The sequence below is a fragment of the Lonchura striata genome, chromosome 24, assembly GCF_046129695.1.
Source record: "Lonchura striata isolate bLonStr1 chromosome 24, bLonStr1.mat, whole genome shotgun sequence".
Taxonomy (NCBI): Eukaryota; Metazoa; Chordata; class Aves; order Passeriformes; family Estrildidae; genus Lonchura; species Lonchura striata.
In genome coordinates this window covers 7,265,268-7,281,668 of record NC_134626.1, presented here as the reverse complement: position 1 = coordinate 7,281,668, position 16,401 = coordinate 7,265,268, and the positions used below count along the sequence as shown (strand labels likewise).

Below are 16,401 nucleotides of genomic sequence, written 5' to 3'. Positions count from 1 at the left end.
GAATGTCTACCAGTGCCACAAGTGCAGGTGTGTGAGCCCCGAGTCGCTGAGTGTGTCACTGAGTGTGTCCCCGGAACATCTACCAGTGCCACAAGTACTGGTCTGTGTATGTCCAGTGTGCCCAGAGTCACTGCGTGTCCCCAGAACGTCTACCAGTGCCACAAGTGCAGGTGTGTGAGCCCCGAGTCGCTGAGTGTGTCACTGAGTGTGTCACTGTGTGTGTCACTGAGTGTGTCCCCGGAACGTCTACCAGTGCCACAAGTGCAGGTGTGTGAGCCCCGAGTCGCTGAGTGTGTCACTGTGTGTGTCACTGAGTGTGTCCCCGGAACGTCTACCAGTGCCACAAGTGCAGGTGTGTGAGCCCCGAGTCGCTGAGTGTGTCACTGAGTGTGTCCCCAGAATGTCTACCAGTGTCACAAGTACTGGTCTGTGTATGTCCAGTGTGCCCAGAGTCACTGCGTGTCCCCAGAACGTCTACCAGTGCCACGAGTGCAGGTGTGTGAGCCCCGAGTCGCTGAGTGTGTCACTGAGTGTGTCACTGAGTGTGTCCCCGGAACGTCTACCAGTGCCACAAGTGCAGGTGTGTGAGTCGCTGAGTGTGTCACTGAGTGTGTCACTGTGTGTGTCACTGTGTGTCACTGAGTGTGTCCCCAGAACGTCTACCAGTGCCACAAGTGCAGGTGTGTGAGTCGCTGAGTGTGTCACTGAGTGTGTCACTGTGTGTGTCACTGTGTGTCACTGAGTGTGTCCCCAGAACGTCTACCAGTGCCACAAGTGCAGGTGTGTGAGCCCCGAGTCGCTGAGTGTGTCACTGAGTGTGTCACTGAGTGTGTCACTGAGTGTGTCCCCAGAACGTCTACCAGTGCCACAAGTGCAGGTGTGTGAGCCCCGAGTCGCTGAGTGTGTCACTGAGTGTGTCACTGAGTGTGTCACTGAGTGTGTCCCCAGAACGTCTACCAGTGCCACAAATGCAGGTATGTGAGCCCCGAGTCACTGAGTGTGTCACTGAGTGTGTCACTGAGTGTGTCACTGTGTGTCACTGAGTGTGTCCCCAGAACGTCTACCAGTGCCACAAGTGCAGGTGTGTGAGCCCCGAGTCGCTGAGTGTGTCACTGAGTGTGTCACTGAGTGTGTCCCCAGAATGTCTACCAGTGCCACAAGTGCAGGTGTGTGAGCCCCGAGTCGCTGAGTGTGTCACTGAGTGTGTCACTGAGTGTGTCACTGAGTGTGTCCCCAGAGTTACTGAGTGTGTCACTGAGTGTGTCCCCGGAACATCTACCAGTGTCACAAGTACAGGTCTGTGTATGTCCAGTGTGCCCAGAGTCACTGCGTGTCCCCAGAATGTCTACCAGTGCCACAAGTGCAGGTGTGTGAGCCCAGTGTCGCTGAGTGTGTCACTGAGTGTGTCCCCAGAATGTCTATCAGTGCCACAAGTGCAGGTGTGTGAGCCCAGTGTCGCTGAGTGTGTCACTGTGTGTCACTGAGTGTGTCCCCGGAACGTCTACCAGTGCCACAAGTGCAGGTGTGTGAGCCCCGAGTCGCTGAGTGTGTCACTGTGTGTGTCACTGAGTGTGTCCCCGGAACGTCTACCAGTGCCACAAGTGCAGGTGTGTGAGCCCCGAGTCACTGAGTGTGTCACTGAGTGTCACTGAGTGTGTCCCCAGAACGCCTGCCAGTGCCACAAGTGCAGGTCAGGGTGTCACTGTGTATCCTGAGTCACTGTGTGTCCCCAGTGTCCCCAGAGCATGCAGCAGTGTCAAAAGTACAACTCTGTGCGTGTCCCCAGTGTCACTATGTGTCCCTGAAGTCCCTGTGTGTCCCCAGAACATCTACCAGTGCCACAGCTGCAGGACTGTGGGTGTCACTGTGTGTCCCCAGAACATCTACCAGTGCCACAGCTGCAGGTCTGTGGGTGTCACTGTGTGTCCCCAGAGCATGCAGCAGTGCCACAGCTGCAGGACTGTGGGTGTCACTGTGTGTCCCCAGAGCATGCAGCAGTGCCACAGCTGCAGGACTGTGGGTGTCACTGTGTGTCCCCAGAACATCTACCAGTGCCACAGCTGCAGGACTGTGGGTGTCACTGTGTGTCCCCAGAGCATGCAGCAGTGCCACAAGTGCAGGTCTGTGGGTGTCACTGTGTGTCCCCAGAGCATGCAGCAGTGCCACAAGTGCAGGTGTGTGTCCCCCAGAGTCATCCCGGGTGCCCCACACCCCCTGCCATGTAAATCCCCCATTCTGGTTAATACAAGCGCACAATCAAATTAGTGGGGAAGTATAAAACAGGCTTACAGGGATTTAATGTAATGCAGGCTAACAAAGAGAGCCTGGGAGCACAATTCTCAGTGAGCTGAAGTTTCACATCCAGCCCTCGAAGTTCACACCACAGAATTCCCCGGAGCAGGTTATTTTTGGCTGCCTGGGCTGGAGGCTGGAGTTCAGCTGTGGGATTGCAGGGCTTCCCCCAGGATCCCTGGCTGGGGCTGGACAGACAGTTCTATTCATGGCTTTTGTTGTGCTCTCCTCATTCAGAGCAGGCTCGGGGGTAATTTACTGTGTGCTATTCACACTTCTACTATAGCCTTAGAAATCCTTCTCTTTTGTCACTTTTGTCTCCTTATCTGATATCTCTTTCCCCTTACTGTTGTCCCTATTCCTCTCTAATTCTCAAGGGATTCGAGGTGTTTAGTGTCTTTCCTGGTGTTTGCTGATGTGTGGAAAGGTTTCCACATCACTTCTGGGAGCTATAAATCAGTTCTGTCTGTTGCCCTGGTCTGCAGTGGGATGAGAAGTGCCACAGTCAGTCCCACTGCAAAGGCCAGACCCTACAAACCAGAGCAGTTCCTGTATCTGTGTTCTTCTGAAGGACACAGTTCCCCACCCTGACTTTCTACTGGGAATTACTGTCATTAAAGTGGGATTGTTAGGAACAACTTCTGTTTCTGCTTTTTCCAGCCAGAACGTGGCACTGCTGCAAGGACTTTTTTGCTGCCTGATCTGTAGGTTTTGATTCTCAAGTATTTCCTTCCCCAGGCCAGTCTGGTGTTTTAAGTCACTCTCCTCTTTTACCCGAGCCCGTTCAGTTTGTTCCATTGCCTCAGCAGCCTTGAGCTGCAGGTTTTGAGCTGCTGCCTTCCTTTCAGGTCCATCAATTACGATGAGAAGGATCCCTTCCTGTGCAATGCCTGTGGCTTCTGTAAATACGCCCGCTTCGACTTCATGCTCTATGCCAAGCCCTGCTGCGCCGTGGACCCCATCGAGAACGAGGAGGATCGCAAGAAGGTGGGGCTGCCAGGAGATTCTGGAGCCATCGTGGGGACAGCAGGGCTCCATCCCCTGTCAAAATCAGTGCTCCTTCAAGGCTCCTCACTGGCTGATGCATTCTGGGTTTGTGTCTTGCTCCACAAGACAAGTAATTGTTCAGAAGACATCATTCAGTGCCTCACTTTTGAACTGTATCTCTTTGCCTTGCTGTAGAAGGGGATGGATTTGGGTTATTCTGTTTTTTTCCCATCCCACCTGAGGAGCCCTGCTAATGAATAAAGAACCTTATGCACTCAGTGTCCGGTCCCAAAGGGTCAGTGTGCTCGGTGTAGTGTCACAGGGTGTGCTCAGCAGTGTCACCACAGTGCTTCTCAGAGCAGAACCAGGCTTCAGGGTCACAATTCAGTGATTTCTCCCCACAAACAAAAGCAACAGAGAAGACTTGGAGCTTGGTGGCTGTAGCTGTGAACATGAAATAAGAGTTTCCTTTTCCCCTGGTAGGCGGTGACGAACATCAACACTCTGCTGGACAAGGCTGACAGGGTGTACCACCAGCTGATGGGGCACCGGCCGCAGCTGGAGAACCTCCTGTGCAAAGTGAACGAGGCAGCCCCTGAGAAGCCCCAGGTAACGTGGGCCAGGTGGAGCTTGCACAGACCTCCAGGCTGGGGACACGCTGGCCTTGGCTCTGCCCAGGCAGTCCTTGATTCAGGTGCTGCTCTGCTGTTGTTGTTTTTGTGTGGAGCCTCCCTTTGTGATTCCTCTTTGCTTTCCCCTGTCCCAGGATGAGTCGGGCAACAGTGGAGGGATCAGTTCCACCTCAGCCAGCGTGAACAGGTACATCCTGCAGTTAGCCCAGGAGTACTGTGGGGACTGCAAGAACTCCTTCGATGAACTTTCCAAAATCATCCAGGTACGGTGTGCTCTGGTTTGGATTTGGGCCAGGTGTTTATTAGGGAAAAAAAAACCAAGATGTTGCCATTCTTCATTTAATGATATCAGTAGCAGCAAGTGATCAGCTGCATATTTTCAGGGAAATAATAACAATTTCTAAAAGCTATGTATTAATTACTAAAATTTCAGCTAGCTTGTGAAACTGGTTTTCTCAGAAGAGCAGGAGACTGAACAGATGGCTAATTAAAGAGAATTGAATTTTTGCATGTATCCAAATGTTTGAAAACACACCAGTCTAAAATATGACCTACAGAAGCGTTTTATAAATTAAATGCATTTATTTGTGCTCAACAAGTGACATAAACTCTGGAAAACCTGCTACATCACGAATGTCCTTTTGGCTGTGATACTTGAGCATATTAAATATATTTGGCTCTTTCTATAAGGAATAAATTACTCTGACTTACTCTGCCAGTATTAATAGTAATTAATACTATGGATTTGTCACATTTCCAGTGTTACATTGCATGTAGTGTAAACAGCAGGGAGGATAAAGTGATAAAGTTCTGGAATGGTCTGCCTGGGGAGGTGGTGGAGTCACCATCCCTGGATGTGTTTAAAACAGACTGGATGTGGCACTGGGTCCCATGGTTTAGTTGAGGTGTTAAGGTTGGGTTGGACTCAATGATCTTTAAGGTCTCTTCAACCGAGTCATTCTGTGAATTCTTTGATAAATGAGTTAGGTTGATATTCCTCATGGATTTCCCAAGTCTGCTGTTGCCATGAAGGATTTCAAGTTTGGAAACATTTGAAATATCAGGAAGATTAATCCATAAATATCAGAGGTTTGTGTCCAAAAAGGAGACAGAGGAATCCTTTTGCTTTATTTGAATAAAGGGAGAGGCCACAGGGCATTCCCCTGGGGTCTCTCCAATTTTTGGAGGATGCAGCCTCCTCTTTTATCCTAATTTTCCAACCACATTTCCCTTCTCTCTCTCCCCATTGGCTAAGGTACTTGAGAGGTATAGACTTCCCAGAATGCCTAATCCTGAAGATTTTCCTCTAATGTATAAACTCCTTTTCATTTTTTAATTCTTATGGAATTTAGGGTTTTTCCCCATTGTTTCTTTCATCTTTCAATATCCAATTTCATTTATCAGCAAACCTAAAGTTAATTTGTAAAAGCAAATACCTTTTTCCATTCATCAAGCAGTGGAATCCTTAAATCTCAGTATCTAGTTTTATCCACCAGCAGACCCACAGCTGGTTTGTAAAGACTCTCGAAAAATATTTCTCCCCAAAATACACAGCAAAAATAACCTGTGCCTGAGAGCAGCATCGTGTGCTGGCTCACGGTTCCTCATCTGTGTTCCCAGAAAGTGTTTGCCTCCCGGAAGGAGCTGCTGGAGTACGACCTGCAGCAGCGCGAGGCGGCCACCAAGTCCTCGCGCAGCTCGGCGCTGCCCACCTTCACGGCCAGCCAGTACCGCGCGCTGTCGGTGCTGGGCTGCGGCCACACGTCCTCCACCAAGTGCTACGGCTGCGCCTCGGCCGTCACCGAGCACTGCATCACCCTGCTGCGGGCCCTGGCCACCAACGGGGCCATCCGCCACATCCTGGTGGCCCAGGGGCTCATCCGAGAGCTCTTCGACTACAACCTGCGCCGCGGCGCGGCCGCCATGCGCGAGGAGGTGCGGCAGCTCATGTGCCTCCTGACCAGGTGAGAGCTGCTCCTCCCGGGAGCACCCATCGTCCTTGGGAGTGGTGCCTGAGGCTTTGAGCTTTTCCATTTTCTGTGTTTGTGACCTGCAGTTCTGTGTTTCTAACCTGCAGCTCTGTGTTTCTAACCTGTAGTTCTGTGTTTGTGACCTGCAGTTCTGTGTTTCTAACCTGTAGTTCTGTGTTTGTGACCTGCAGTTCTGTGTAACCTGCAGCTCTGTGTTTGTGACCTGCAGTTCTGTGTTTGTGACCTGCAGTTCTGTGTTTCTAACCTGTAGTTCTGTGTTTGTGACCTGCAGTTCTGTGTTTGCGACCCTGAAGTTCTGTGTAACCTGCAGTTCTGTGTTTGTGACCTGTAGTTCTGTGTTTGTGACCTGCAGTTCTGTGTTTGTGTTTGTGACCTGCAGTTCTGTGTTTTTAACCTGTAGTTCTTTAGTGCAGAACTCCAAACTCCGCACAGGCTCAGCTGCTGCTCTCCCGTTTTGGGCACACACAACAATTCCCCTCCAGGCCTGGCAATCAAGGACACCTCACTGCCTCAGGCCCCGGGAAATTAAACAAAAGGGAGTTGGGGGGAGCAAACTTGATGTAAATGACTTCATTAGCTGAAGCTGGAATTGGAGGTTTAACCCCCAGTATGCAAATGGACCAAAGTTACCAAAGTGTTAAAACCCGTGAGCCCTGGTCCATTTTTGGGTGTAGCCCTTGCCTGAGATGTACCTGCAACCCCTTCAGTAAATACAAGGCAGCATCAAGGTGGAGCTGATGCCTCAGGATTTCATCTATTCCTTTAATATATATTTTATTATTTGTAATTTGTATTTGTAATTTGTATAATAACCCTGCAGTTCTTTAGTGTAGAGCTCCAATTCCTCTCCAGGCCTGGTAATCAAGGACACCTCACTGCCTCAGGCCCCGGGAAATTAAACAAAAGGGAGCTGGGGGGAGCAAACTTGGGGTAAATTACTTCATTAGATGAAGCTGGAATTGGAGGATTAACCCCCAGTATGCAAATGGACAAATGTTACCAAAGTGTGAAAACCCGTGAGCCCTGGTCCATTTTTGGGTGTAGCCCCTGCCTGAGATGTACCTGAAGGCCCTTCAGCAAATACAAGCACTTTTTATTCCCTTAATTTTATCTGGCCTCTATTTTTAGGTAGTCCCAAAAAGGCATCAGGAAAGCCCCCTCAGGAAGGGGAAAGCCTCATAGGGGCAGTTACCTTAGAATCACAAAGTGCTCTGGGTTAGAAGGGATCTCAGAGTCCCACCCCTGCCATGGGTGTGTTGTACACCAGAAGTGTTACCCCCTGTGCACTTGTTACCAGCTGAGCTGAAATCCCAGGAGCTTTTGGCATTTAGTACAAGCAGACCATAACAGTGTTGTCTTTTTCTTCCTGGAATCAGGGACAATCCAGAGGCCACACAGCAAATGAATGACTTAATCATTGGGAAGGTTTCTGCAGCTCTGAAAGGACACTGGGCAAATCCAGACTTGGTGAGACACTCCAGTGTTTTCCTGTTTCTTTGTTCTGCCCCTCTGCACTGCTGGTGTATTCTATTCATTGCATCTTCTGTCTTGCGGTCTGTTTGTAAGAAAAAATATTGAGTTTCAATAGGAAGTTACATAAATGTCAGAGTATAGCACAAAGTTTTATGTACAAGCACATGCTGAAGTTTCCTCAGGCAGTTGGACTACAGTTCCTTGTCTTGGCTTTGCTTGTACTTCTCCAGCAGGTCAAATCACCCCAAGTGGGCATGGGATTAAGTTAATTTAGATCCATGTGTTTTGAACCTGAGTTTATTAAAGCTGAGAAGGCAGAAGGGAATGGGGCACCCCCAACAGCTGGGGCACCCCAAGAGCTGGAGCACTGTGTGTTGCAGGCGAGCAGCCTCCAGTACGAGATGCTGCTGCTGACAGACTCCATCTCCAAGGAGGACAGCTGCTGGGAGCTGCGGCTGCGCTGCGGTGAGTGCCGCCACCCGCCCAAGGACCAGCAAGTGCAGCAGCATTTCCACCTCTAAACCCACTTCAAGTGCTGGCTGGGGCTGTGGAGGTGTGTCCTGCCTGCAGCTCTCACAGGATAATGAGCACCCCTGTCTGCTTTCAGCTCTCAGCCTCTTCCTGATGGCAGTGAACATCAAAACTCCGGTGGTTGTTGAAAACATCACCCTCATGTGCCTGCGCATACTCCAGAAGCTCATCAAGCCACCTGCTCCAACCAGCAAGAAAAACAAGGTACTGCCCCAGAGGCTGAGCAAAACATTGAGAATTTGCTGATTGAAGTCTGGCACGCTGATCTCAGTGAGGAGCTAGTTTGTGAGGAAGCCAGGACTTGCTTCACCTGGTCACTGTTCCTGGGGAAGCCCAAGCCCTGTGACTCTGGTCTTTGCACACTGCAAATTTCAGATGGCTACTTTCTATTTTTCACTGTTTTTGGTGGCTTTGACCACAACTGTTGAAGGTTTGCTGTTTTCCCCTCAGATCTGAGGCATGGGGAAAGAGCTACTTCAAAGCCACAGCTTGGTTATTTTGGGCAGGCTTTGAGCTTTCAGCAGCTTTGTAGAATCAAGTTCCTAAATTTGAAAGAATCAAGTACTTCTGACTCAGATTTTTAAATACAGAACTATGGTTCTCATTAAAATATATTGGTTGACTGCTGTTAATTTTAGGATTAGATTTGCAGGAGAGAAGGTATTTCTTTGCTTTGATCTGCCTGTCTGATAATCAGACATGGATGTCAGAGATGGGTTTACTGATATTTCAGTAGAATCTGGAATATCTCTTAGTTCACTATTAACAGACACTGTATTATCCTGCTGCTGTCCAAGAGCTGCATTTGCCTCTTCATGGCCCAGTCACCTCAGGAGTTGCTCTTTGGGGGCAGACTGTAGCTTTCTGAAGAATCACAGAGCTTTTTTATTTGTTAGGATGTACCAATGGATGCTCTCACCACTGTGAAGCCTTACAGCAATGAAATCCATGCACAGGCTCAGCTGTGGCTCAAGAGGGACCCCAAGGCATCGTATGAAGCTTGGAAGAAGTGCCTCCCTGCCAGAGGTAACCCCTGTGCCTGTGAGCTGTTGCAGTTCTGTGCAGGAACGTGTGTGTCCCCAGATTTAATAAGGAATGTGCTTCTGTGGAGTTGTGGTGACTTCTCTTCCTTGACATCTGATACCATCCTCACAATTAGAGTTGTAGCACTGACTTCTCCAGGCTGTGTGCCTCAAACCCTAAACAGAAAATGCTCTGTGCCCGAAGAGAATCAGGGACTGTAGAAAATGAAACTTATTTAAATTGTTACCAGCCAGCTGGAAAGCTGATGGAATTCCTTGAGAGAGGCTCTGGGATTTGCATGAGGCTTGGAATTGAGATGGCTCCACACAGGAGTGAAAATGGCAGCAGGAGGAGATGGGAAGCACTCAGCTCCCAGCTGGAGTTTTGCGAGTTCCAGTAGGAAGGCAAAAATACTCTGGCAGTTTGCAGTTCATAGCTGCTGACAGTTCTCTTGGGCTCTGCTCAATATTGCAGGTGCAGATGCCAACGGGAAAACTCCCAGCAAAGCTGAGCTTCACCAGCTCTACTTGTCAGAAAAATACGTCTGGAAGTGGAAGCAGTTCATGAGTCGGCGTGGGAAGAGAACTTGTCCTCTGGATCTGAAGCTGGGGCACAACAATTGGCTGCGCCAGGTAAAGGTGGGAGAGCCCCGGGCAGGGTTCAGTCACACAGGGTGGGTGGTTTGCTGCAGTTCCTCTGCAGGGGTGTCTGGGGAGGCTGGCACTCACTGCCTCTTAATTCCAAGTCAGGTTTGCAGCTGTGCTCCCTTAGAAACGCTGCATCAAATGTTTATTTGGGAGTCTGTGGGTTCTTAAACTCTGAACCTGTGATTGCCACGGTGCTCCTGCCTGGCTGATGAGCTGCACTTCTGAGGGTGCTGGAGCAGATCTTTGCTTCCTGTGTGTGTGGGCTAGCAGGTCCCCCACAGCATGCACTCTCTAAACACTTTGGTGCTGAGCAGAGCAGGAATTGTCACAGAACCAAGTGTTGGGAGAGCAAGAAAACACTGCCACCAGGTCACCCAACAGCCCCCACGTTGTGCCTTCTTGTGAGCTGTCACAAGTTCATCTGTGCCTATGGGTCTGACCTGGCTTTTCCTGCCCCTGCCCAGGTGCTGTTCACTCCTGCCACCCAGGCTGCCAGGCAGGCTGCCTGCACCATCGTGGAGGCCCTGGCCACCATCCCCAGCAGGAAGCAGCAGGTTCTTGATCTCCTCACCAGGTATTCCTGTGCTGCCACACCTGGCAGCTCCACGAGTGTTTGTCTTCAATTCCCATCAGAATCTCTCCTTTCTTGGAGCTTTTCTCACACCTCTCCCTTGTATACCTGCAGTTCAGGGGTCTTTCTGACCTGGATTTTTTAACTTAATTAGCTGGGAGGGTATAGATTTAGTGAGAGTTGGGTTTGCTGCCTGGGAATGAGCTCTTGCAGTCTGTATTTTTTCCAGAAGTAAGGATCAGCTGTGTGGCCAAAATTTCCCCTGTCTCTTCAATGGCAGAATAATAGGGTGAAGTCTCTTCCAACTTTTGTGACATTAACTTACCCCAGCTCATGCTGATAGCACAGTTAACTCCTTCCTGGGACAGATAACTAATTTAGCAAGCAAGTAATGAATATCGGTGATGGTGTTACCAAGGACAACAGGGAGGATGGATTTCTGGAGGCTTTTTCTTCCTTCTCACAGTGTCCTTAAGCTGGAATTCCTTTTGTATCTGTGAAAGGGTTGTCAGCTTGTGCTCCTCTTTCACAGCTACCTGGATGAGCTGAGCATTGCTGGTGAATGTGCTGCTGAGTACCTGGCCCTGTATCAGAAACTCATCAAACCTGCCCACTGGAAGGTCTACCTGGCAGCCAGAGGGGTTCTGCCCTACATTGGCAGCCTCATCACTAAGGTATGGATTTGTGTGCAGAAAATGACCTCTTGGCTTGGCTATTTTTCCCCTTTGAAATTCCATCCCTTTGTTCAGTGCCCTGTTGCTGACCCAGCCAAGGTTCTCAAGTTCACACTTCAGTGCTGTTACCTTTGAACAGAGGGGCCCACGGGGGGTTTTAGCCCCAGCTGGAGAATTCCTCAGCACTTTAATTAACTGCTCTGGGATTGTAAATATTGCTGCACTGGCTTGGCACCAGGTCGAAGCTGGAAGCTGTTGTGCAGCTCCCAGGCTGGGTTCTGAGAGCCCTTAGGGACAGGGAAGGATCAGGCAATGGTGCTGCCATTGCTGGAGAAATGGGAATTACAGCCTTTGGAGAAGCAGCACTCTGGGTTTGCAGTGTTCAGAGTGGTGTGAGGTTTCTGTGGGGGTCCCTGCTGCACTCCAGAGAGGCAGGTGACACTCTCCATATCAGTGGTGGCTGTGTGTGCTCCTGGAGGGCACTAGAGCCAAGCAGTGGTAGCAGGAAGGTGCAGGGAGAAAACAAGAGGGATTTGTGGCAGTTTTTCTCTCCTTTCCCCTTCCCTCCCCGCTGTTGCAGTTGTGCTTTCTGTGCTGAGTTCTTTGCACCCTGTGTTAGACACCCCCATGGTTGTTGGCGTTGCAGGGGCTTGGCTAACAGGCTGTTAATTATTTTCAGGAAATAGCTCGTTTGCTGGCCTTGGAGGAAGCAACACTCAGCACTGATTTGCAGCAGGGATATGCCCTGAAGAGTCTCACAGGTATTCAGTGGGCCTGCAGCAGGTTAGAGCTGGGTGATCATTGTTCTCTAGCAGCCTGTGGCAGAATTTCAGAGAGATCTCACTCAGTGGTGTTGCCATTGTCAGCACTGGATTTTTGGCATCGATTTAGGACTTAATCTCTAAATGGATTTTTCCATATTTTTTGTGGTCAGAAAGAGTTTTTGGCTGAACTGTGGTAACATACCAGGCAAGCTTCATCATTTCACTTTATTACACAGTACAGTCCCTGGCAGCACTGTAAACACTGCTGCTTTATTCCTACCTGTTGTTCCTGCCTCCCTATTCTATAGAAGCTTTTCTTTTATCCTCTAGGGTGTATACACTTTTACAAAAATTTGTTGGAAATGGAAATACCTCATCAACTAGATCATTGTTTTTTGTATCCTCTTTCACATTCTTCAGCCATTAGTGGGTGAATCCATAAAGCCTGGCTTCTTGCAAGAAGCAGCATGTTGATCAGTGTGTCATAGGAAAGAATCCTTGTGTTTGCTGATTCTTTACTTTATTGTAGGAGCGACCAGTTTGGTGATGTCACTGATAAGTCATTTCACATCATCAAAGGTCTTAAAAGTATTACAAGAGGAGCAGTCATCTGCTTTTGGAACAGCTTGTGACAGAAAAATGCCAAAGAGTGCAGAATTTTGTATCAAGCTCACAGGCCCTTTCCTCATTCCAAAACTATTTTTCATATGTTACAATTTACAAGCCAGGCTGAGGCTTTTGCCTACAACCACTCAGTTCACAGGAGTGAGCTTTAAACCCCAGACTGATGAGAGCTGGAGCAAGCCATTTTTATGATACTGTGCCCTATTTGCTGCTATGAAATTTAGAAATCAAATTCTCTCCCACCTGCCTGAATTTCTGTGGCTTTCTAGGTCTTCTCTCTTCCTTCGTGGAGGTGGAGTCCATCAAAAGGCACTTCAAGAGCCGGCTGGTGGGCACGGTGCTCAATGGCTACCTGTGCCTGAGGAAGCTGGTGGTGCAGAGGACAAAGCTGATTGATGAGACCCAGGACATGCTGCTGGAGATGCTGGAGGACATGACAACAGGTGAAACCACCTCTGTTCCATAAATCCAGCCTTGGGATCAACCAAGATGGAAAAGCAGAACAGCCACACAAAGAGCTTACCTAAATGACTGCTGTAATCAGGGGGGTTTATGGCTTCCAGTATTTTCTGTTGGCACAGAGCAGTTGAACAGCATTCCTAGTCACCTCTTATTTTCCAGGAATCTCAGCCTCCTCATTTTTATGGGGCTATTTTACTGCAGCCCAGCCATGCAGAGGCTTTCCTAGTAACCCTACCAAAAAAATACCTTCCGTCTTTCACAGAGTGGATTCACAAAAGAAGAGAGCCACCAAATTGTGGGACTGGCTGCAGAAAGATTTACTGCCTGTGCTGAGCTAAAGTGGAATCTATAAAATTGACTGCAGTGTCCATTTTAAAGCTTCCTTTTCTTGGCAGGCACAGAGTCAGAGACCAAGGCGTTCATGGCCGTGTGCATAGAGACTGCCAAGCGTTACAGCCTGGATGACTACAGGACCCCCGTGTTCATCTTTGAGAGGCTCTGCAGCATCATCTACCCTGTGAGTAGTGAGGGCAGGGTCACACTGCCTCAACAGAGCCTGAATGCTTTGGGAAGGGACTTAAAGATTGTCCAGTCCCACCCTTCCATGATCCCAGGATGCTCTGAGCCCTGGCCAGCCTGGTCTTGGACACTTCCAGGGATCCAGGAGCAGCCACAGCTTCTCTGGGCAATCCATTCCTCCTTGTCCTGCCACTGCAGCTCTTGATGAAAAGTCTTTCCTGTAGTCCCTTCAGACCCTGGAAGGTGTCGTGGGCTCTCCACACAACCTTCTCCTCTCCAGGCTGAACATCCCCAACTCTCCCAGCCTGTCTCCATAGGGGAGGTGCTCCAGTCCCCTGAGCAAGTCTGTGGCCTCCCCTGCACTTGCCCCCACAGTTCCATGTCCTTTTTTTGTTGGGGCTCACAAGAACTGGCTGCAGTGTTCCAGGTGGGGGTCTCATGATAGAGGAGGAGAATCACCACCAGCCACATCTGTCACACTACAACACGAAATAACTCACACATGCACATTAGATGTAAAAGAGGGAAGAAGAAGAGTAACAAGAGAGAGCTTTATTTTCTGACTCTGCAATATATAGAATCACAGAAGTGACAGTGGATTGAAGGATGAAATTGCCACCTCTCCAACCACACTGGACAAACTAACAGTCTATCAATTCTCTCTACCTACAAAGAAGAATGCAAAACAATCATTTACATGAACATACGTGAGAACTCCAGTAGAAATATGTAAACATCAGAAGACATAAAAAAACTTATAGAAGAACTTTAAAACTCTCAAAAGAACAAGGCAGCACAGATCTAGCAACCCTAGATCTGGTTCCTTTTTCCCAGGAGCAGCAGTGTCTGCAGTCACAATTCACCATTAGGCAGTGTAGACCTGCATCCCATTCGAGGGGGTTCAGGTTTCCTGAGGAATTTGGTTACTCAGTGATCCTGGCCATCCTCTGACTGTGGCATGCAGAGCAGATGCAGCAGTGAGGAAAGGACTGAAGGTTTAGGAACATTCTCCCATAAAAATGCAGGAACGGGAGCATGGTTAGGGGAAAACTTACTCACTCTGTCTCTGCTGCTGCTCTTTAGGAGGAGAATGAAGTCACCGAGTTCTTTGTCACTCTGGAGAAAGATCCCCAGCAGGAAGATTTCCTGCAGGGCAGGATGCCAGGGAATCCCTACAGCAGTAACGAGCCTGGCATCGGGCCTCTCATGAGGGACATCAAGAACAAGATCTGTCAGGACTGTGACCTGGTGGCTCTGCTGGAGGACGACAGCGGGATGGAGGTGAGAATTTCATGAGGCAGGGATTTCTTGCACAGACCTGTGGGATGCTGGTTTGGGGCAGCTGGTGGTTGCTGGGGTGGTGATGTAACAACCTGAGCTTGTTCTTGACTTGTTCTTCTCTCCGTTTCAGCTTTTGGTGAACAACAAGATCATCAGTCTGGATCTGCCTGTGGCTGAGGTCTACAAGAAGGTGTGGTGTCCCACAAACGAGGTGTGTTACCTTTGTACAAGTTAACAGCACAAAGCACCTGTCCTTCTCATCAACAAAAAAAAGGGGGAAAATCAAAATCACACGTGTCAGGATTTATTTCCTGGCATATAATTTATTGGGTGTAACTGCTCAGCAGCTTTTGGTGCTCTGTTAGGACAGATTGTGCATGGCCCTGCAACGTGAGTGATTGCAGAGCAGTGCCCCAGGTGAGCTGTGTCCTGTGCCACACGTGACTCTTCCCAAGGAACAGCGTTCCCTGTGTTCCCTGGGGAGAGCTGAACATTTCACTGCCTTTCAGAGCACATTTCACACTCCATCTGCACACAAAAGTTCTGTGTGTGTGCACACAGGGACACCAGATTGCTCCATCACTCTGTGCTTCGGGGGTGAACCCAAGTTATTTATGCACAGAGCATCCAATGCTTCTCCATATTTGCACTTCTGCTTTCATGTTTTTCATCGAGATCTCAAACACTTGGCAGATTCATCCTTTTTTTTGTTTTTCATAGTGTGTGTTGTGTGTTTTTCACATGAAGAAATGGACCCAGCAATCTTAAGGGTCCAGTCCACCGTGTCATACTGAGCTTGTTCCAGAGGTGGATGTGGTCCAGAACAAGCTCTTCCCTTCTTTCCCTGTGACCACTAAAACAAACTCCCACTGAGACCATCAGGCTCAAGCTTGCCCACTACAAATATATTTTTAGAGGCACTTGAGATCATAAAACAAGACTGATTTGCCCAGCATTTCTTGGTCATTCCTCATTTCCTCCTGGTCTCAAATCACCTTTAAAACCTCAGTTTCCTGAAGCCATTTGTGGGAGGAATTCAAACAAAGTGCCAGTTAGCAGTGAATGATGATAAAATTGATCTCGTTAAGCTTTATTTCAAGAACAAAGCCTTCAGTACTGCAAAATCAAGCCCAAACCTTGTGACACAGTGATAAATTTTTAGCAAGGTACCAAGGTAGAAAGGGAGATGAGGTGCTGGTGTTAACCTGTGAGTTCTGCTTTGAATTCTGATGGAGGCAGTGGTGGAAATGATCCCCGTGCTGCCCCTGGAGGAGCTGTTCCCGTGCGGCTCTCCCGGGAGGGAAGCAGCTCTGCTGGTGAAAGGCAGAGTTTGCTCAGCATTCCTGTGGATGAACGGCTTTCATCTGTCTTCCTTTGTGAGCACCTCCTGGAGCCGCAGCTCCCGTTCCCTGGGAGCGACAGGCGCACAAGAAACGCAACCTCAGGCCCCTTTTTGTTTCCCTTGTCTCTCAGTGGCTTTTTTTGTTCATCTGCCGCTTTACCAGGGCCCCTGTGGTGTTAATTGCTGGTCGCCAGCGTGGCCTTTGAGCAGATCTTCCCCCCGGGGCTTTCCCTGTGCTTATGTATTTGCTGTGACATTAAGCACTGCTTATTCCACATTAGGCTTAGCACGATCCCTGACAGGTTTTCTCTTGCAAGGTCTCCTGCTCCCAAATCTGGGATTTTTCTTTTCTGCTTTTTATTCAGACCTATGGATTAAAAATGGAAAGTTTTGTGATATGCTGTCAGTATTTCCAGCTGGCAATGCATCTGGAAAAGTGTCCCTTTCTCAGGGTAAAAGCACAGCTTTTTGGCTGTGTCAGTGATGTACTGTCTTACTGAAGGCTCATTAAGTTGCCTTTTACTCCTCTTCCATTTGCCATCACTGGAGATTTTATCTGTTTGAAAGCTTTCATCCAATTAGCCTGTC

The 16,401-nt window shown here is 49.0% G+C and overlaps 1 protein-coding gene across 3 annotated transcripts in view; it reads left to right on the top strand.

The window, feature by feature from the left end:
- Positions 1-16,401, top strand: part of UBR4 (ubiquitin protein ligase E3 component n-recognin 4) — an 89,317-nt gene that overhangs the window by 54,178 nt on the left and 18,738 nt on the right. For all 3 annotated transcript variants that reach the window (XM_077788202.1, XM_077788201.1, XM_077788200.1), the window contains 16 exons: positions 3,141-3,279; positions 3,763-3,888; positions 4,046-4,174; positions 5,532-5,875; positions 7,279-7,369; positions 7,756-7,840; positions 7,983-8,110; positions 8,803-8,932; positions 9,404-9,561; positions 10,041-10,150; positions 10,680-10,821; positions 11,501-11,582; positions 12,479-12,652; positions 13,067-13,188; positions 14,274-14,471; positions 14,602-14,682. In XM_077788202.1, the coding sequence (XP_077644328.1) occupies positions 3,141-3,279; positions 3,763-3,888; positions 4,046-4,174; positions 5,532-5,875; positions 7,279-7,369; positions 7,756-7,840; positions 7,983-8,110; positions 8,803-8,932; positions 9,404-9,561; positions 10,041-10,150; positions 10,680-10,821; positions 11,501-11,582; positions 12,479-12,652; positions 13,067-13,188; positions 14,274-14,471; positions 14,602-14,682 (2,239 nt within the window). The remainder of the gene's footprint in view (positions 1-3,140; positions 3,280-3,762; positions 3,889-4,045; positions 4,175-5,531; positions 5,876-7,278; positions 7,370-7,755; positions 7,841-7,982; positions 8,111-8,802; positions 8,933-9,403; positions 9,562-10,040; positions 10,151-10,679; positions 10,822-11,500; positions 11,583-12,478; positions 12,653-13,066; positions 13,189-14,273; positions 14,472-14,601; positions 14,683-16,401) is intronic.